This window comes from Lissotriton vulgaris, chromosome 6, assembly GCF_964263255.1.
Source record: "Lissotriton vulgaris chromosome 6, aLisVul1.2, whole genome shotgun sequence".
Lineage (NCBI taxonomy): Eukaryota > Metazoa > Chordata > Amphibia > Caudata > Salamandridae > Lissotriton > Lissotriton vulgaris.
This window is the reverse complement of record NC_141694.1, coordinates 564,161,976-564,184,316: the sequence shown is the minus strand read 5'-3', so window position 1 is coordinate 564,184,316 and position 22,341 is coordinate 564,161,976. Positions and strand designations below refer to the sequence as shown.

General features: G+C 44.9%; 1 protein-coding gene across 1 annotated transcript in view; it reads left to right on the top strand.

Annotated features, from left to right (window-relative positions):
* ME1 (malic enzyme 1) overlaps positions 1 to 22,341 on the top strand; it is a 1,313,190-nt gene that overhangs the window by 646,255 nt on the left and 644,594 nt on the right. Inside the window, exon 6 of the mRNA XM_086926558.1 lies at positions 13,661 to 13,764. Coding sequence (XP_086782684.1) covers positions 13,661 to 13,764 — 104 coding nt within the window. The remainder of the gene's footprint in view (positions 1 to 13,660; positions 13,765 to 22,341) is intronic.

Below are 22,341 nucleotides of genomic sequence, written 5' to 3'. Positions count from 1 at the left end.
TGCTATTTCATCTGACTCTGTGCTAATTGGTAACAAAGTTGCCGGGTTCAGAACATTGCAACGTTTTATCTGAATATGACTTGCCAACAGCGTCAGCTCATACCCAGACAACCTTGCACTCGTCAAGTGCTGGGTTTTTGTACGATTCAAAAGAGTGTCAACTGCATGCGGAACCATCACCGTAAGCATATTATCCATGACCAATCCTGCTGATTGTCGGATGGACACCGCAGCTGCCGCTGTTGCTCTCAGGCAACTTGGCAATGCTCTAGCTACCGGGTCCAAGGTCGAGGAAAAATATGCACATGGACGTTGCTTTCCACCAAAAGGTTGCGTTAAGACACTCAAAGCACAACCTTCCCTCTCGTGAACATATAATGTAAACGGCTTGCTGTAGTCAGGAGTACCTAACACAGGAGCCGAACACAATGAGTCACGCAATTCAGAAAAACTCTTCTGACATTCTTCCGTCCATGGTAAAGGAGTTGAAACATCCTTGCACGTAAGAGCCACCAATGGTTTCGCTAACAATGACAAATTCGGGATCCACTGCCTGCAGTATGACGTGATGCCCAAAAAGGCATGCACATCTCTTTGGGTTGTTGGCACAGTCATTCGCACGATTGCTGCAATTCTCTCTGGGGTCAACCGCCTTCCCTCCTTTGACAATAAGTGACCTAAATAGGTTACTTCTTGACAACAATATTGGAGTTTAGAAGGTGACACCTTGTGATGTAAGTCGCAGAGATGTTGCAGCAACAACACCGTAGCAAGTTTGCAAATGTCCTGAGTATCTGCAGCCACCAATAAGTCATCGACATATTGGATTAAGGCCGCACCGGCCGGCAACGTAAACGCATCCAGTTGACCCTTCAAGGCTTGACTGTAAATGGATGGACTCTCACAGTAGCCCCGAGGAGCACGTTTAAACCGGAAGCTACGGCCACCAAGAGAGAAGCCGAAAAGATCTCTGCTTTCTTCGGCAATCGGAATGCTAAAGAACGCATTCTTCAGATCGATCACCGAGAACCATGATGCAGAAGCTGGAATCAGAGTCAGTAGCGCCGTGATGTCAGGCACAACAGGGAACTGAGGAATCACAATTTTATTTACCTCCCGTAAATCGATAACAAAACGATAAACAGGCGGTTTCGAAGGATCAGTACGTTTTAAAATAGGCAGTACAGGGCTATTGCACACGTTTCCCCGAGTTTCTTCTATAACATCTTTCTCGATCAGATCGTAGATGATCGCTAACAGTGCCCGTTCACCATCAAGAGATATTCGATACTGGGGAATACGTGGCAATCGCACATTAGATTTCAACTGAACAACATAAGGGGAGATGTCGAGCAGGCCCACATCATTGGGACCTGTTGCCCACAAAGATGTAGGAAGAGAACTCAATTCCGGTGGAAGCTTATCGAGAGACAAGTACATAGGAGAGACAACCCTCTCGCCTAACGTAAGCTTTACTCCCGCAGGAGAACAATACAAAGTTGCATACAAACGTTTTAGCAAATCCAGGCCCAAAAGATTTTCACCACAACCAGTAGTCAAAATCAACGGAGCTTCAAGCTCACGTGGCCCAATTGCAAGGGGCAAAGGGTGCAAAACTGGATTGCTAACAGGGGCGCCAGAGAATCCAACGGAAACATTTGTTAAGCCAGACAAAGGTGCGCCAGGGAGTTTCGAATGCATTATGGAACTTTTCGCTGCACCAGTGTCCAACAGAATAGGCTCAACGACGTCCGATGTAGCAACTGCGACGTAAGGCCCTCTCTGATCAACCGGAACTGATACCACTCCCTCTTCTTGTCTATGGCTGTCCTAGTAATTACTGTCGTCAGTTCCCTGATCGACATAATAGTCATCTACATTGTACTGTGCAGATCGTCCTTGCGAGGATCCACGTTGATCAAAACAATTATTGGAATTTGATGAATTATCTGACCGATCATTCTGAGCACCACGACCTCTACCACGTGATGTCTTCTGAGAACCACCACGACCTCCTCTAGAGGAGTTACCACTATTACGATCATTTAGAACAGGACAGTTGAATTTTAAATGACCCTCCTGTCTACAATAGGCACACTGATTGTACCCTAATGAAGACCTTTGGGAAGAGGAGTCATTTCGAGATTGCAACCTATTCGATTGCGGCTGCGATCGATTTCGCTGCTGTGAATCATTCTGATTCGAACGCGGAGGATAGGCCTGCTGCAACAACACTTTTGTTTTGAGTTCTTTCGTCTTTTTATCAGCGCGGTCGTTCTCCTCTTTTTCTCTGTTCTCATAATACTGTGCCGTAGCCAGTATTTGAGCAGAGGTAGAAACAGCCCACGCACTCTCAGAATTCTTTAATTTATTGCTCAAGTCGGGCAATAAGTTAGAAACAAATTTATCCACAAACAACCGCTGACCACCCTCAGTGCCCATATCCTGACCACTATGATCGATGAATGCCTCCTCAAATCTCGTAAAGAAATCAGAGACACTCTCGTCCTTTTTCTGTTTACAAGCTGACAATTTGTCCCAGTTCACCCTCATAGCTGGCATAAGTGTTTTCATTAGCGTAATTATTCTCTGTGGGAGAGCCGTAATGAGCTGCTCGGGCTTAGCCCCACCAATTTGTCGTGTATCTGCCGCCGTAAGGGCAGCCCAATCACCACCCAATTCGTTTACATGATCTTCCTGACGAATCTTAGCCCATACCGGTTGCGGTACGACATTGCCAAACAGCATATCGATATCGGCAAGATTCATTATCGTAGCGTCTACGAGCTGCGATAATTCTTTATAATATCCTGCAGGATTTTTGCGAGGATCAGGCAAAGACTGCTTCACCTGTAACACTTCCGATCGTTTCCATGGGAGATGAATCCATACTCTCTGGAAATGCGGCGGAATAATAGGAATAGCAGTAGCATCGCCTGGCATCCACACTGGTGGAACTTCCCGCATGGGAAACTGACCAGACACATCTAACTGTCTCTCAACGTCCTCAACAAACAAGGCTTGAGGTATAGGAGTGGGACGGAAAGATAACAACCGCTCAACAGCGCGTCGAACGTTGGTATCCACTATCAGTCCGTTCGAGAACTGAAGCTGTAGATCAGACAAAGCGGTCAACACATCGTCAGGTGCATCGGCCGATATCTGATCGCGCAAAACCTTGCACATTTCTTCGAAAACGTATCTCTGTGTCGGAATATTAAATTGACAGAACGTATGAAGTACAGCACGTGGAGGATTTCTAAGAGGATATGTCATCCAACCCATCGCCATGTTATACAGCGCGGCACGCTCCCTATTACCGGGAAGCTGGCTACGCCTTTGAGGACCGTCCGAACCAGCGGACCCAAGAACAGGTCCAAGAGAATTAAAGAAGCTAGCCGCAACAGGAGAGGTACGACTTCGAGTAGATGGAGAAGTATAACATAAGGGGTTAACAAGAGAAGGAGTAGAAACAGAAGAAGCAACAGGAGTAAGTAGAGCAGGAGCAGTAGCGGGAGCAGGAGTATGTGGAAGTACAAGCGAAGGAGCAGTAGGAACAGCAGTAGACAAAGGAGCAGGAATAGTCGGAAGAACTGGTGCAGGTTGAGGAACAGGTTGAGGAGCAGGTTGAGGAGGGACCACAGGAGCCGTGGTACCCTGTACATACGGAGGTGGCGACTTCATAAGATAGGACAGTAAAGGATCCTCAACTAATTCTTCCTTTTTATCCGACTCCGTAGGCAAAACAGGATAGCATTTATCTATCGACATACGCTGTAGCCTATCAAATACTTCCTTTTCCTTATCCTCCTTATCACGCTGAAACTGCTCTGCTTTCTTTACAATGGTAGCCACACCATCTCTCTGATTACGTTTAGTCTGTCTAATCTCCTTCTGTCGGGCTTCTTTACGCCACAACCGAAAAGCATCAAACATGGCCTGCCTTGACTTTTTCTTAAACAATTTTGCCTCGAGGTTATCTAAAAGCGGGGTCTCGAAACTACCATTAGGTGGCCAACTAAGGACACCATCTTTTTTGGTGTAACGAATCCAATATTCATTAAAAGTAATAGGACCTAGTCCGTGCTTACTGTAGAGCTCATAAGTGGGAGTTCCAACCGGAGGTATCGGACACGAGTCCTCCAGTCGGGAATCCGTACCACAACGTCTGAAACAACTAAACAAAGTACAGCGACCAGGCATCTTGCACACTAGCCGTGTTTCACAAACTTCAAGGGTTACGGGATTTACCAAGTCCCAGCAAAGAACAAAAACCCTCGGTTTTTTTTGGCGGCTGCAGTCGTCAAATATCACAACAAAGTACCAAGAACCACAAATGCAATGGAACCATGCAACAACTAAGCAACCACAACCAAGAACTCTGGGAGCGACCCACAAATACTTAACTCAAAGATCGATGGCGTCACCAGGAAGGCCCGTCAATCGTCTCGCTATACCAAGGTCTACGCCAGGCGCCAAAACAGGTCTACAGTCAGGGCAGCAGTCCGTCGCAGCCGTCAGGAGGCGGGAATCTTCGCGGGAAAAGTCTTCGGGCCACTTATTTCGACAACAGGATCGATGAAGCGGAGTGCACCTTCCCTCAGAGATTTCACACGAAGTTCCTCATGATCATCGGGCTTGGACCGGTACCACTGATGCAGCCCCACGTTGGGCGCCAACTGAAGGACTGGGTTCTTTTAAGACCCAGCGGTGCCACTTTTTGGAAAAGGCTTGTTGTGAGATGACTTCATTAATGTATCAAGGTATCATCACAGTCAGATGCTGTCTTCTGATGTCAATGTAATGGCCTGGGACATAAGCATCAGCATTGTGAAATGCTTCCCTGGTCCTACCGTACAAAATTCAAGGCAAATTAGTTTTCTCTTGTTTGTCCTACTTATATTTGCGAATATGCCACACCGGGACCTTTTCCTTCTTTGCCCTCAGTGTCACCTCAAATATGGAGTCCTATATAGGGTCGGAGATTATTTAAATTCTTTCAACCAGTGGAAAACTGAGTCCATTGCACTGAAAATTCCCATGCGGGAAAGTCTATTTTATTTACTCTCCAAACCACTATTGATGCCAATTTGTGAATTATCAGAAATTTTGTGTGTAATGCTTCACTATGACGAACTGATATCCAGTTTAACTACTTTAAACTACATCAAGAAATGAGTTGAATGTATATATGGTGTACAATTCAATGATTTGTGTATATATATGTTTTGTATGGAGTAATGTTTTGTGCATATATATGTTGTGTATAGATACGAATCTAGGAGAGGTGAATATATCTTTGAAATGAAGGAGATTCTCAATGCATAAAATAGTGAAACAACGAAAAATTATGAGTTGAAAGCCCAAAGTCAATTAAAGGGACTATTGCGGCAACAAATAATACTGCAATTTATGGTGTCAGAGGTATTTTTTGTTTATAAAATATTCTCCAAACTAACACAGCGCGGTGCGGCAAAATGACTTGCTGCACCGCGCTGCGTTAGTATATTGTAAATCTGTCCCGAAGTTTGCCAAACTTGTAAAGGCACCTTTTTGCTTTGAAGACAATGCCCTGTCAGTGGGGGGGCAAGGAAATGCAAGCATCTAGCACACTTTTTTATATTTCCTTAATTGGTTCCACTGCATGTGAGACTTCCACCTAATTCAAGCCAATATGAACAACGTGTAAGGACCCACTATTGGGGTAATGTTCCTTTTTTCAGTGACAGACATACTAACCCAGGTGTGTAGTGTTTTAATTTTCAATCCTTGGTCAAGATTGATCTTCTGCGCTTAAAAAAATAGCAGTCATTTGGTCACTCCCATCAGCCACACCCAGAGTTAGGCAGTCATTCAGATTTTCACTACTTCTGGCATATTCCTTGTCTTGTAGACATTAATTAAAAATGTTTCTTTTGTAGCACTATCTATATTTACGAATTGCTACTTTTAAACTTTTTATCCCCCATAGATATTTTTTTCATGCCAAACAGTGGGCCAAGTCACCACTTGATAGCTTTGGCCAAATTCCTTAAGGGAGTTCTGGAAACTAGAAAGACAACGGAGAATATGAAAGGCTTTAAAATCAATTATCACTTTAGTTAATGTCACAAGTAATCTGATATAGGGCAAGTTTCTTCCAGTCAGGGAAAATACCCAACACCAACTCTTTCTTTGTCCCAAAGAACTTATGAAACTAGTGAGAGTAAATTCTGCTGTCCAAAATCGGAGTGCAAATATGATGAATGTATTGACTTTTTCACTAACAAGATATAGCTTATACAGAACTCCAGCCTGAAGACTGACACTCCCACCATCAGCACCAAATCCCCCACAATTCTTGATCTTGAGGTACACAAATAACCGGTCGAGCTAGTACCTTGATCTTCTATGTAAAAGTGACATGACATCTGAACTATCGTCTTAGCACATGGCATTGTTTTAATCTGGAGTGTGAGTAGGGCTGGCGCACAGCGATTTTTGTACTCCAATTGTTCGTTGGTTTTAGGTGCTATACGAGTGATGTCAGGCGTCCCTCGACATCCGATGTAACAAGCTTTGTTGTGGGGTCAGTGGGACACTGGCCCCATCCTAGTATGCACACTGTATTCCCTCTGTGATTTGCAGAGGTTTCGGAAAATATTTTTCATGAGATGTTTGCAATCATGATTTTTTATTCATCATTTTTCTTTAGTACATTATTTGCATGTTTTTTAATTCAATCGTCTTTGATATCGTATGGTACAATCCTTATGGGCATCCAATGCATTTCGGGGTATTAAACACCCCTTCATCAGGGAAAGGACTCTGCAAACATAAAATGTAAGTATCAAAAATATTGTAGAAAAACTAACCAAAAAACGCTAGATGCGCATGCATCTAATAGCAAAGTAGTGAGGCGTGAGGGCTGTTTACAAGGTGCACCTTTCTGTGACCCTTTTAAACCCAAGTGCGGTGAGCGCTATGCAGGTAATAGACTCTGAGACTGCTTACTTGTACCGTTCGCACGTTATGGCATGTTCCTGTAAGGGGAAGACGTTAGGGTGCGTATTAGTTGGATGTTAACGGATATAGTGCATTCGAGCGTGTGAACACGCATTCCTAACTGCAAACTGACCTTAAGGTTTGTGGATGGTATCCTGCTTTCTTCGTCGCTGGTTCTGGCGGAACGCCATTGACCGCGATTGCCTTCGTTAAAGTGAACGTAGTCACGTGGGTTAGTGGAGGGGATGGGAGTGGTCCGACTATTGTTAAAGAGACAGTCTAGTGTCAGGGCGCTTACCGGGTTAGTAAAACATGCAGTGCACTCTGGGAGTGGTAGTGTTGTCACGACTGGCAAGTAAAGTCAAAGTGAACGGTGGGCTCGTACACAAAGGGTATTCGGGTAGTAAACAGTAATGTTATGCGCAATAAAGCAATATGCAATATTTTCAGCTATGAATTAATGAAAAACCAATATATAATATTGCCACCTGGAAATTAATAAAAAACGGGGTTAAATCAAAAAATCCTTGATTCGATCAGGAGTCAATGACTCAGTCCATGAGCAACTTTTACAAATAACAAGCAAATTCAATTCTTTCGTTGAGCCCCAGTGGCTTTTGTGTTGAGAGTCTGTAAATCCAAAAGTTTTCTCTTTGAAGTAGGAATTTGGTGTTGTCTCTGCCCTCTTGTTTGGCAATGGTTTCCAGTATTATGAATTTCAACTGTGCGATGTTGTGTTTCTCTTCGTGGAAATGGACTGCTAGTGCTGATTTGATGTTCTTAAGGCGAATGTTAGATTTGTGCTCTGTGAGCCTAGTTTTGATTTTACGCTCAGTTTTTCCAATGTAGAGTTTTCCACAAGGGCATTTGAGAGCATAGATTACGTTGTTGGTATCACATGTGGCATTGACTTGGAGTTTAATCTTGTGCCCCTTCATCGGATGGTTGATTGTATTGCCTCTAATGATGGAGTTACAGTTTCCGCAATTGTGACATGGTTTTGTGCCATTGTAGATGGTTTGTTTGATTAACCTTTGACGCACAAGTTCACCTAAGTTGCGTGATCTGGTGTATGCGAACAGCGGGGGTTCTTGAAAAATCTGATTGAAATCAGGTTCCAGATTCAATAGTGGCCAATGTTGATGAATGATCTTTTTGAATTTGTTGGTCATGGTTGAAAACTTTGAGACGATCACTAGACGTGTCTGTTGCTTCTTAATGCTTGGTTGTAACAATTTTTGTCTATCCAGGTTATTGATCCTCTGTAGTGAATTCTCAATAATGTTTTCTGGATACCCTCTTTTGTGAAACTTCTGTGCCACTTCATTAATCCGCTTTGTAGCATTTTGGGGATTGGATGTAATCCTTTTTGCTCGTGCCATTTGAGAAAAAGGTAGGTGAGTTTTCAAGTTAGATTCGTGGAAACTGCTGTAATGTAGCATGTTATTTCTATCTGTCGGCTTGGTGTACAGATCTGTTTCAAATTGTTTTAATCTGTGCATTCTTCTATTCTGCCTAGAGTTTCTCTTATTTTGAATGCTTCGCTATCTATTTTTATTTAAATTGTGATGGTTTTCATTAACCTCATACAGTAAAGATTATATTATTGCTAACTGGTCGAACTTCATGCCTATTACTGAGAATATTTTTACAAAGATAACTAAAGTCATCTAAAGCTGACCTTCTTCTATAGAGGCATTAGTCCTGCATGTTTATGAAACTATTCTAAACTACTATTCTAGAGGACATTCATCACATGTTGTATGTATGTATATGTATGTATGTATGTATAGGCATTTATATAGCGCACTACATACCCGGAGGGTCCCAAGGCGCTTCGACCGCTGCGAAACCCTTCCTGGCTTCCCTGAGAGATGGTCCCTTAATGGGTATCTCCAGGGTGAGACCAGGCATCCCTGGCGGTCTGGTGGGGCCGTTAGTGAAGATGAGACAAGCTAGTGCCCAGAGTTGCCGAGTGTGATCGCTGATCAGAGTGGGAACCGAGGTGAGAGAATTATCGAGTCCGCTGACCCTGGTCCAGAAACCTGCCGCGCCGGGAATCGAACCCTGGTCCCGGGCCGTCCTCTGCTCTCGGGTCTGCCGCCTCTAACCAGTGAGCCACACATGTTTCCTCACCCTTCTAGATTTGTCTGCAACTTTGTATACATTCAATTATTATAGACTATCTGTGGTCCTAGACTTATGCATGGATGTAATTGGTGAAATGTTTAGCTGATTCTCCTCCTTCCATATCAACCATCAATATTGAAGTGAAGATATTTACGATACGAAAATTATTTGAAATGCTGCAATGTATTTCTTGGGATATGCACGGTCTCTACATCGTAGTCGTTAGGGTTCGATAGCCCACGTGTACTTTTGCTGTTTGTTATATTGCCACATCCTTTGTTAAAGTCTGCTTAGCGGAAACACATACGATCTCCGAGGTTTGAATAATTGTATTCTACTACGACTTCTTCCTCCGTGTCTCTGCCTACATTGTTATAAAGTACCTTTTAGACTGATGTATGGTATATTGTAAATTAAAGTTGCCAGCACTAAGCATTTTATTTTTGCTGCTAAAGTCTATTACTACAAATGCACTTTATAGTTAAATGTCGTACCTAATGCAATTTTATTATGGTTGGTTGTTTTTTATGTATCTTTCACTATTCTAAAGTTTTTTGGTATATTGACAACTTTAGCTGCTAGCACAAGGTACTTTAGTTTCTGCTGCTAAAAGCTTACTAGCACAAGTGCACTTTATTTCTAACGCTGTCTTAAATGTTATTTTATTGGGCGTTCTATACCTTTGCAATTCCCATTGTTTTAAAGTCTTTTTTAGAGTAATGTATTGTATACTGTAAATTATAGCTGGCACAATGCACTTTATTTTTGCATGCTGATTATTTGCAGTAAAATAAACTATGTTAGGGCTTAGTTGCAAATTTTTGCTTGAATATAAATGTACACCGTAGCTGTATATTTTTAATCTAATTTTATTTTGTATATGTACTTTGCTGATTGTAATGATTTTAAGTAATCAACAAATAAATACTTACTATACTAAAAAAACACATCAATATTTGAATTACACATATATTTAATTGTGGCACAGATGTCTGAAAATCCCAAATGGTCAGAACATTACCACGCTGAACAACTATTTTGATCCTCTAGAGATGGATGCTATATAATCCCCTAAAGCTCAATACCCCAGAAAATGCTCTTGATCGAGTGCCAATAAGATATGAGATTTAAGACAGCCGGCCTTGCATATTTACATAGTGAAGGCTTCTCTTCCTCCTTGTCCAGGGAAGTCAAATATCTGGGGCTATGTTTGAGTTTTCATTTGGCTTTGGAAATAGAGATTGAGAATGTAGCATTCAAGTCCAACGTAGTGTTTTATAGGTAATTCCACTTCATTTTTCATTGCTAGTTGAACCCAGACATGACTATGGAAACACTATTTCTGTGGGTACCCCGTCTTCCCCACTTGTCATATAAAAGATTTACTCAACTCCAATGCAAGGGTTTTTTTTTGGTACAAGAACATTTCTACTGTGCCCAGAGAACTGCAATGGCTACCTCTTGATGCTAAAGTTACAATACATTCAGATGCATTAAAAAAAAATCCAGCAACCTGGATACTGTCATGTGTCCCTCAAGCTATCGGGAACAAACTGACATCTAACTTTGGAAGCTAAAAAAAGACAGAACCTAAAGATCAGCAAAACAAACAGTGAAAGCGTGGGTGCTGACTCACTTAATGCACTTCCCCACCAGAGGTTTGGATTCTAGGCCTTATAATTCATTTGGGAAACTAAAAATAGATATTCCATTTCCTTTTGACCAGCATATTAGTCTTCAATGCTTTTTCGAAAACTCTGTGGTGCCTTACTGCCTTTACAGCTGCAAATCTTCAAAAATGATAACTTGGATAGGCTCACCATAGATATATTTTTACCATAGCTTTCCCAGTGTTTTAAAGGGCTCTGGTCAACATTGTATTTAATTCAGCTATTTTTCGACCTTCTCACATACACTTGTTGTTACAATATTTCCCTGAGCCATCCCATAATGATATTCAGGCTTTGAACTGCCCTGCTGGGCCAAGTTAATTACCCTTCTGGCCAGCAGGTGGAAGCAGGTGGGTCAATGCCACTTCCCAACACTGGTCCCATGTAGATGGGATTAGCCTTCTCCTGGATGGAGGAAGTATGGGGAAGACGTCTGAATCGACTGATTACCTGATGCGTCACTGAAATGTATTGGCATTCCTTTGCCACTGTGACAGAAGGAAAACAGGCAGACCTCAGGCACATGTCACACCAAGATACCTCTTTGAAGTCTTGGAGGGAAGAACCTGTTTTTGCTGTGTCCATTAGGCATGTGGCTAAGTGTAAGGGAGAGCTTATGCAGACAACTACTTGACTCTGTCATCTTTAAAATTATCCAATATGTGGTGCAATAGGCTGGAGGCCTGGATGTGACTTTATGGATTGAGAAGAGACACCTAGCTGCTGGAAACCCCACTTTTAAACTGTTAAACCCATGAGAGATACTTTGAGAAGTAAGGGGAGCTGCAGAAGAGAAAGGAAGAATGCCAAATGTGACAAACCTCTGTCTGGAGTAGAAGAACATTCTGGGCTTTCACTTTTCCTCGCTCAGCCCCACCCTCTTCAATGTCTACATGAGCCCCCTTGCGGCCATCGCACGCCAACACAACCTCAACATCATCTCCTACGCCAACGACACACAGCTGATCCTCTCCCTGACCAACGACCCCGCCACCGCCAGAGCCGACCTACACGAAGGGATGAAATACGTAGCCGAATGGATGATGACCAGCCGCCTGAAACTGAACTCAGACAAGACAGAAGTTCTCATTCTGGGCTCCTCGCCCTCCGCCTGGGATGACTCCTGGTGGCCACCCGCCCTGGGCTCCGCACCCAAACCAACAGACAACGCACGCAACCTGGGCTTCATCCTGGACTCCTCCCTCTCCATGACCAGACAAGTCAACGCCGTCTCCTCGTCTTGTTTCAACATCTTGCGCTTGCTACGTAAGATCTTCTGGTGGATCCCCACCGAGACCAGGAAGACGGTCACCCAGGCCCTCGTCACCAGCCGTCTGGACTACGGCACGCCCTCTACGCCGGAACCACCGCCAAGCTCCAGAAGAGACTCCAGCGAATCCAGAACGCCTCAGCAAGACTCATCCTCGACATCCCCAGACGAAGCCACATCTCCAGACACCTGAGAGACCTGCACTGGCTCCCGGTCAACAAGAGAATCACCTTCCGCCTCCTCACCCACGCACACAAAGCCCTGCACAACCAAGGCCCGAGTTACCTCAACAGTTACCACACGCCACCTTCGATCGACCAGCCACGCCCTTGCCGCCGTCCCCCGCATCCGAAGAGCCACAACAGGAGGAAGATCCTTCTCCCACCTGGCCGCCAAGACTTGGAACTCCCTCCCGATCCACCTCCGCCTGACCCAAGACCACCTCACCTTCAGGAAGCAGCTCAAGACCTGGCTGTTCGAGCAGTAGCGGACCCCCCCTCCCCAAGCGCCTTGAGACCCTCCAGGTGAGTAGTGCGCTATATAAATGCTATGATTGATTGATTGATTGTTAGACCAAGTCACAAGACCACTGCCATCCACCTCTTCAATTCCTCTGGAGGAGAGAAGAGAGTAGATTTGTTGGGAATCCTGGAGCAGGGGGTTCACTTAGACTTCTATGGACCAGTTCTGGCTGGATGTCATGACGTCAGATTCAAGTAACCAATAAAATACAGATCCAAATGTTGCGGTAGGAATTATGTGGAGCCCATCAGTCTCCTTTCCCATCAGCAGTGCTGAACACATCCAACACTGTGCTTAGTATTGACGGTAAACAGGAGGTAGGGGGTACAGGGGACTGAAAGAAGGCACACAAGATGTGTTGTCAGAGGTAGTCATACAACTAGTCTCATCAAATCGAGGCTCTCCTAGGTATTCTGTAGTCTCTAAAGAGTGCTGGTGCTTTTGTACTAAACAGAACACAAGATTGCTATTCTTTGCTCTTACATCACATTCAATTGCATGCAGTTTTTCCTTATACAGATATTTCACTTGAATGGTAACATTGTAGAGAAACTGAAATGCTATCCAAGAATGACCATACCAAATGATGTATTATAGAAAAAAGAAGAAGAGCAGAGGCTCCACTTTTGTATTTTTTGCTTGATACAGTTCTGTCATTTAAATTATTATTGTGTCAGTATGCTAACTTTATTGCTGTACCAACACATACTTGTTGATATAAAGAACCACATGCATTTAGCCTTTGTCAACCTTTTCTTGACAGTAATAAATGTGGGTCCAAATCAATATCTTAAAGAGTCAAACCAGTATACAGGAAACATATAGTTGTCCTTACACGCTCTGCATACCTAAAATTCATCAAGAATGCTCCTTTGTTTGTTGATGTCTGTTTGGATTTTGATACCTATTGTGACATTGTTCATAAGAATGCCCCTTTGAAAAATATTTCTTTAGAATTCTCATTCTAACCATTCCTTATTTTTGTGCTTCAAATGAAACCATGTATGTATTGCTTTGTAGTATGAATCTTTTAAAAGGATTCTGTTTAAGTGTTATTTCAAACACCTTTTTTTCTTTCTACCAGGATTTGCTCAAAGATCCTCTGTACATAGGATTGCGGCACAAAAGAGTTAGAGGTCAGGCTTATGATGATCTTCTGGAGGAATTCATGAAAGCTGTGACTGACAGGTACTTTTTTCAACTACTTTAAATGTTCCATCAAGGCGAAAGAACTGTTGTGTTTTCTGAAAGTAATGTCTATTGTAGGCTGTATAGTGATGCAGCATCAAAAAATAAGTGAATATTATATAGCCATATTGCCTCTTGCATTTAGTAGCTAGTTTTGCATAATTTCATGGTCCTCACTGGGATGCTGTTTTAGAAATTGTAGTGCAACGGTTAGATACGTTTTCATCAGTGTTCCTTCTGCTCTATAATTTGAACCTTAATCAGTTGTATTACATTCAGTCTGTGCATTACTTTTATAAAGAATGGAATTGAAACCTCTAATTTGTGAATGAAGTGCTCAAATCTGCCATGGGGAATTCTCCTGTGGTAAACATTCTGTGAACGACACTGACCAGCATGCATGAGAATGACAGATTTCGCTCCTAGAAGGTTTAATTTACACTTGTTAAATGCCAATGGTCATGGAAACACTAGTGTCGGGATATTGACTAACCCATCAGTCGGCTCAGTTGTGATACCAAAACCTTTTGGTGCCAGTATTAACGCTTATTGTGGCCACGGCATCTACTGGACCAAATCATTTAAAGATTGAGCGGGATACCCTGTGAAATAGAAGGGAGAAGTAGTTTAGGGTTACAGTTTAGCAGAGCATCAAATACGGACATCCCTGAACTGGTACTTTGTAGGATGATGGTTCCATTGGAGAGTGACCACCCTAGCCAACAGAACATACTCTTGGGCACTACAGCAAAATAGATGTGTCAATTAATCTTCCTACAAAACATTAGGCATTGCAAACAACGTGTGTCAGTATTTTAGTGACACTTAAAATGCCTGATCCTTCCTCATGATTTTAGTATCAGCCAGTCCGATGGTTGTCTTCTAGAAAGCACAATCAGTGCATTTAGCAGTCAACTGGACTTGGGCCTGTCTGTCAGATAAAATCTATTTGGAATAGACCAATACTTACTGCCTTGGAAGAGACAGAGCAAAAATTGAGGCACATAAAATCAGGGCATATAATGTCCAAACACAAAATACAAAACTCTACCGTTTTAAGTATTCTTTGAAAATCTTATGTTCATCATAAAAAAGGAACACTTATGAACAATGAGCTGTTGGTGTAATAAGAACACAATAAAATTATCCATAAAAGTAAAGTTTCTGTATCTGCAATCACTAAAAACTTACTAAGACATGTATTCATAGATTCTCACATGTGTGCAGTCCAGGGACACCAAACTCGCATATTTGTAATACATTTACAGCTAGATTCATCATAGTGCCGTTTTGAGTCCTTAATAGCGATTATTAAGGAATCGCTATTAAGGACTTGCAAAACGGGATTCATGTAGGAATCGCTAAATAAATTGCGATTCCTACACATTCCTTATTTGCGATTAGCAAATTGCTAATCGCAAATAAGGAATAACTCCCCATTCATTCCTATGGGCCTGAATGGGGAGTTATTCCTTATTTGCGATTAGCAATTTGCTAATCGCAAATAAGGATGCGATTTTAAGGGTGCCAGGGGTGTCCAAAGGACACCCTGTAGCACCCTTGAAATGTAAACTACATTGGTGTTGCGCACACACATGTCCAAAGGACATGTGTGTGTGCAACATGCAACTTAGAAAAATGCATTTAAATGCATTTTTCTAAGTTTTTGCTATTTACCACGAGGTTTGTACTCGCGGTAAATAGCGGCCAAAAATAGCGATTTCGCAATTTTTAAATGCTTCTTGAATTGCATTTAAGGAATCTCTAATTGAGATTCCTTAAATGCAATTATTTGCAAATATCCGCCATATTCATGAAAATCGGCATTTGCGATTCTGAAATAGCGAAAAAAAGCGAATCGCTATTCAGAAATCGCAAATCCGAATTCATGAATAATTGCGATTAAAAAAAGCGATTCGCACGCGATCGCAAAATCCGATAGCGATCCGATTGAAATTGCGATTAATCGCAGATTAATCGCAATTTCCGCCTACCCGCGCCTGGACTGCGATCTCGCAAATAGCGATATCGCTATTTGCGATATCGCTATTTGCGAGATCGCAAACTCGCGAGATCGGGAAAACGGGAAGTCGCATTTCGAGCCCAGTGATGACATCACAACCAGGAAGCTGCCGGTTCCCACCACCATTTTGCACATTGAGGCACAGAGAGAGGGAGCACATTGGAGAGCTGCAGCTCATCTTGGCAAGTACACAGATCCACAGATCCACAACCCTATACCATGGCTGAGGAAGCTGCACCTGGGACCAGCAGCTCGTCTGGGAGAAAGAGAAAACTCAAATTCAGGAGCTGGAACACCTAATTGAGGGGGTTGTGGCCAACCATGACCAACTGTTTGGCGCTAATTCACGGAGGGTCCCAGAAATGGAGAAGCGGCGCATATGGCAGGGGATAGCCTCAGCAGTGAACTCGGTGGGAGTGGCGGCCAGGTCCCTGGAAGAACTCAAAAAGCGGTGGTACTACCTCCGAGGCCGTGCCAAGGAGAAGGTGGCGGCGCGCCTTGTGGAGTCCTCGGGCACAGGAGGAGGAGGACCAACGGTACCACCAAACACCGCCATGGAGGACCAGGTTGAGAACACCCTGGAGAAGGAGGCCTGTGTGGGTTTCACTACACTGGACTCATCCCGCCCCACCCAAGACACCCAAGGTAAGTGGCATGCGACTGCGACCCTGCCCCCTATGGATGTCCATGACCAAATAGGCTCCCCCAATGTCCCATAGGCATGCCATAGTTGCACATCAAGGAATGTCCTGAAGCATCGTGGGAGATGTAGTCTGGCCACAATGTTGTAGTACCACAATGCAGCCAGACAGGTCCCAATGCACACAAAGCCACTGCCATTCAGGGAATGTCACCCAGCATGCATGTAGCAACTGCACGTCTGCCAGATGCATGCAACTAATGGTCCACCACTTACCCCCACAGGTGGCGATACCAGTGACAGCGATAGGCTGGAGATCGATGAGGGCGTCCCGGAGGTGGAGGTGCCAACACCTACCCAGGCACCAGCCCCTGCCGCTGCATCTACACCAGCAGCAAGTACCACCAGCAGCGTCCCCCCTGCAACTGGTGCAGCACCCACATCCGCTGGCATGGCAGCCCCCATTGTGCCTCCTGCCACCGCTGCTCCTCCCAGAGCCGCAGCCAGGGCAGTCACTCCTGTGCCCCCTGCATCAACTGCTACTGCCACACCAGCAGGCACACCCCCTGCGACTGGCTCACCTGCAACACCGGCGGTCTTACCCCCAGCAGCTGTCGCCTCAACATCCGGGGCTGCGCCACTGTCCACTCAGCGGCCAGCCTCACAATCAGGCCAGCAGGGCAGGCGTGGCAGGTCACGCCAGCGCTCCACAGCAGCTACCAGGCGGGCCAATGCTGATGGACTGGCGCGACTCAGCGTCGAGAGACGGATGCTGCGCATTCACCAGCGCCAGGCTCAGCAGCAGGAAGCTATACACCTCCAACTGCACATGATTGGCCGCAACGTGGCATCTGTTGCAGGCCACATTGAAGGCATGAGGGCAGACCTGGCAGGTGTGGGAGATGGAATGGCCCGCATTGCTGCAGCCGTGGAGGCCAACACCCGTGCCATGTTGAGAGTGCGCAGTGGGCAACGCCGGCGCCACCGCCAACTATTGACCCGGCTTGGCACTTACAGCAGGGCAAGTTATGTGTCGGCAAATGCGACATCTCTTTTGGCGCGGCGCAGTCTGACCCAGCAGCACGCAATCATCCAGTGCAGTGAGGACATGACAAGGGTGCTGGAGACCCTCACCACGGCCGTCGTTGCTCTTCACCCTCCACCTATTCCATCTGTTGTGGGGGGTGATGATGCGAGTGAGGGGGCGTCCAGCCTCAGCTCACAATCTGCCTCACAGGTCCCACTACCCACCCGCAGCACCAGGACCCCCCCATTGCCTGAAGCCCCGGAGGAGGATGCCCCTCAGAGGCGCTATGGAGGAACGCGCACTAGGCGCACCTAGAGAACTGCACTTCACCAATGGCACAGGCTGAGGTCAAGCCTGCCATGCAGTCATGCACAGCAGTATGGCGTAATACTGTTTGTTGGACTAATTTGGACAGAAACCTTATATTTCATTTTGTGAATTTAACAAATACATTTATTTTGCTATTTGGACAGAAACCTTATATTTCATTTTGTGAATTTAACAAATACATTTATTTTGCTATTTGGACAGAAACCTTATATTTCATTTTGTGAATTTAACAAATACATTTATTTTGCTATTTGGACAGAAACCTTATATTTCATTTTGTGAATTTAACAAATACATTTATTTTGCTATTTGGACAGAAACCTTATATTTCATTTTGTGAATTTAACAAATACATTTATTTTCCTACACACATTAGCGTTGTGTCATCATTAAATTTTGCATGCATTGTTGATTTGTGGGGTGATGGAAGTGGTTGTACTAGAAACTGTTCACTGTGATGTGGTTGCGACGTCTGTGCCCTTCTGCTGGGTTCTCCCCTTGTGCATGGCGCGCATGTGCAGGTGGCCGGCTGTCCCCCTCAGATTCACTGCCAGAGATGTCAACAGGTATCCGGCGCTTGGTTGCAATGTTATGTAGTATTGCGCAGACAGCCACTATGCGGCAGCACTTTTCAGGACTGTAATACATGGCCCCACCTGTCTTGTGCAGTATGCGGAACCTGCTCTTGAGCAGGCCAAATGTCCTTTCTATGCAATTCCTTGTCCGTATGTGTGCAATATTGTAGCGCCGTTGCTGGGGTGTAGCAGGGTTGAGGTATGGGGTCAGGAGGTATTCACAGAGGGCGTAGCCACTGTCACCTGAATGAGAGGAGCAGATGGTGATTGCCTGTGCTGCGCTGTTACATCTTTGCAATGTGACATTTCAATCAAAGTGTACTTACCAAGTAGGTGTCCTTCCCCAAACTCTCCCCTGACCAGTCTTGTGTGGAGTCCGCTGTGCCGGAAAATGAAGGAGTCATGGGTACTCCCTGGGTACCGTGCGACGATGTCAGTGATGTATGTCTTGGCATTGCAGACCATCTGGATGTTGAGGGAGTGGTAGCACTTTCTATTGCGGAACATATACTCCATGCCAGCTGGTGGGCAGATGGCGACGTGGGTACAGTCTATACATCCGAGCACATGTGGAAAATGGGCTACATTGTAGAATTGTAGCTTTGTCATGTCCAATTCCTGTTGGCTGGCGGGGAATTTGATGTGACGGTGTAGCTGGGTGAGCATGGCGTCAACAAAAGTGTGGAGGCAGCGTGACATGGTGGGCTGGGATATTCCCCCAGCAGCCGCTACTACCCCCTGGAAACTTCCGGAGGCCAGGAGGTGCAGGCTACACAATACCTGCACATGTGTAGGCACAGCATTGGTACGGCTTGTTGGGTGCTGCATCAGGGGGTCAAGGTCCTGTATTAGCTGCATTATCATTTCCCCATTCAGCCTGTATTTAGCATATATCTGCTCTCTGGTTTGGCCCAGCAAGGTGACCCGCTGGCGGAATATCCTGTCCTGGATCCTGCGTCTCCTCCGTGCTAATCGCTGTAGCCTGCGACGCCTCACCACCATGTACATTCCTGGCATTGTGGGACTCCTAATCCTGCTGCTGATGATGGTCCTTATGTGTGATTGGTCAGGCCAGTGCCTGTTGGTGATAGGACAACGGTTTTTTGAAAGTTTTTTTTCCATGGCTTTCATGGTTACCACCTGCTTTGAGTTGTCCTTATTTTGCGCCGTGCAAAATGCGATTTTTGGGTTTTTCGCTAATTGCGATTTTTCTTGAATACCGATTGCGATTATTTTGCGAATTCGCTATTATTTTCGCAGAATCCGTGGTGTGTCGCTATTTCCGAATCGCTAATGCTCAGCGGCAGGGATTCTGCGAATATATTAGCGAATTCGCAAATATGTGTTTGCGAATTCGCTATTTTGTTGTTGAATGCCGATTACGGAAATTGCGCCCGCATTTGCGTTTTCGCAGCGATTGCGGGCGCAATTTCACTTCATGAATCAGGCTGTATGTGATTTGTAAAAATGCAATTTTTGCATTTGGGATGATGAATCCCAAATGCAAAAATAGCGTTTGCAAAGGGCCAGATTCTCAGAATCTGGCCCTTTGCGAGCCTTTTTCGGATTGATGAATCTGGCCGATAGTTGCAATTAGTCCCCCAGGTTTTATTTGTGGTTTTTGGTCATTTACTTTGGGTGAGTGTCACAATGTGGGATCGTTATTACACCAGAGGTAGCCAAAAACGAAAAGGTGCAAGAGATAATTGTGAGTCAGGGTGTTTATTTATAAATCCCCCCCAAAAAACAAGGGCAAATATCCGGTTTTTCAGAGGACAGGCTTGCTGAATTGCAGGGTCCCGTTTTCACCAGGGCTTCTCCTGGACTTAGGGTTAGTAACACGTCTGTCCACTTTCCAGGAAATAGTATTGCCGGTGGTATTAAAAGGAAAACAAGATAATACCGGTGTCAGTGGTTGGGAAGACTTCCTTCCTATAGCAAGGGATGAGGAGTGAGGGAGTAGGTCACCGCTAACCCCACACTGAGTGGACCCCAACGTGACTTCCCTCTATACAGCGCCCTTCCCCCTCCTGTGTCCCGTGAACCTTGAAATTTCACCCATACCTTGGCAAGCCACCCCCCTCCTGGAGGGTGGCTGGGCGAGACGCGGTCCGGTTGGCCTCCTGGCTTGATGTCGTCCTCAGTAACACCCTCTCTCAGCTTGGCGTCTTCTTCTGGAACCACTCTGCTCGCCTCTGGGAATATACTGTTCCTGCTCCCCACCATCCATGCCACAAACTCTCCTTTCTCTCCGGAGAACACCGCTTCCATGTTTGTCAGGGAGTCCAGCCTTCTTGTTTCACCTGGCTGCTCTTCTGATTGGCCCATTCCCCGTGACATCAAGGGCCACGTCCCCGGGAATTCTTCTGGAGGAGTTTGCTTAAAGGGTCCCGGCTCCTCCTGTGAAAAAGGCGAGATGACGTTGGTGAGTGTTTTGACACCATCAAAGGGAAATAAAGTCTGCAACTCTTTGTCGACTCCGACTTCGTGACAGTGAGTCTCACTACCTGAGCCTCATTCATGGTAATTGGACTGAGCATGTTTACCGCCATTGTCTGCCTTTTATGATAATGCCTCTGCGGCATAGCTATGGTAAAGGACACCGGGTTGTTTACACAAGAACACTTGTCGGCATGCAGTGTGCACAGTTGCACAGTTGCTGTATGTCTTAGACTACAGTTGTCTGCTGCTTAGTAATTGCACATAGGTAGCCTGTCGCAGAATGGATTCTGCAAGGGTAGGTCCTGACCTAGGGGTAGGTCTTATAATATTAGTAAGCATTCATAGATGGATTAGTAGGGTTTATTGGGAAATATGTTTTCAGTACATAAAGGTGAAATCTGCCTCAGTGTGCAGTTTCTCTCCACTATGGCCTACACAGTCTATCAACATGTCAAACTATGAATAAATATGCAGACGGAGTTTGATTTTGCTGGTACCAATAATATACATTTACATCTTATGAGACATAAAGAATTGTCATATTTCTCTGGCTCAGGTCATAAGCAGGTTCATGGCCTTTGTCCACCTGCTGGGTCAAGTTAATTGCTCTGCTCTCCAGCAGAGGCAGCATAGGCCTCCCGACACAAAAGAAGCAATTATCAGTGATTGGCCCATTTCCTGGGAGAGGGTAAGGGAATGGGGAAAAGCTGAATCTGATAATTAGCAGTCACATTGCACCTGGGCTGTGTCAGCCAAGCCTCCTTGAAAAAACGCGTGAGCCCAGACATTTGGAGCCAACATAGGAAGAGATTCTGAAGAACCGGGTTTTAGAACCCAGCGGCGCCAGGGGAAATGCCTGATGTCTTCGGGTTCACCTGTTTTAGAATACAGAGACACAGGATACTTCTAGGTGACGTCAAAGACCAAGTTTATTGGCTGCAACCAGGAACAGAGGTCTACGAAACACAACACGGGTGGTTCGCTAGAGACTGCTCAAATTCATAGAGCGAGACATCGTCTTTTATGCCAAAAATCACATTCCTGGCTAGCATCAATTACTTACAAACGGACCAATCACATAGTGACATTTCAAACATATCGCATGATGACAAGCTCACTTTCCGTTGTCCAGCCCACCAGAAATGACAAGGCAAAATCCAACATTCCTGCTCGGACAGGCCGGACGAACCCATAATAAAAGACCTCAACCCAAATCATAAATTAAGCCATAAAGGAAGGAACAGAAACAGATGAGAAGCAAGATAGAAGGGTGTGTGCATGTACCATAAACTCAGCAATGTCCTACTCTTTTATCTCTATCTGACCAGCTGCCTAACAAGGAACTGGCTCAACGAGGTCAGTCTCGGGCAAGGGAGTCATCTCGTCCAGGTCACAAAAAAGTCAGCTAAAGATGTACGTGTCCCACGGACTCGTTTGGCCGTAGTCATCGGCCTATGTGAGGGCAACCACAAAATGGCTGCCATACATAAAATGGAACCCGAAGGTTCAAACGAAATCCCTGAATACGTAGTGTTTCCAT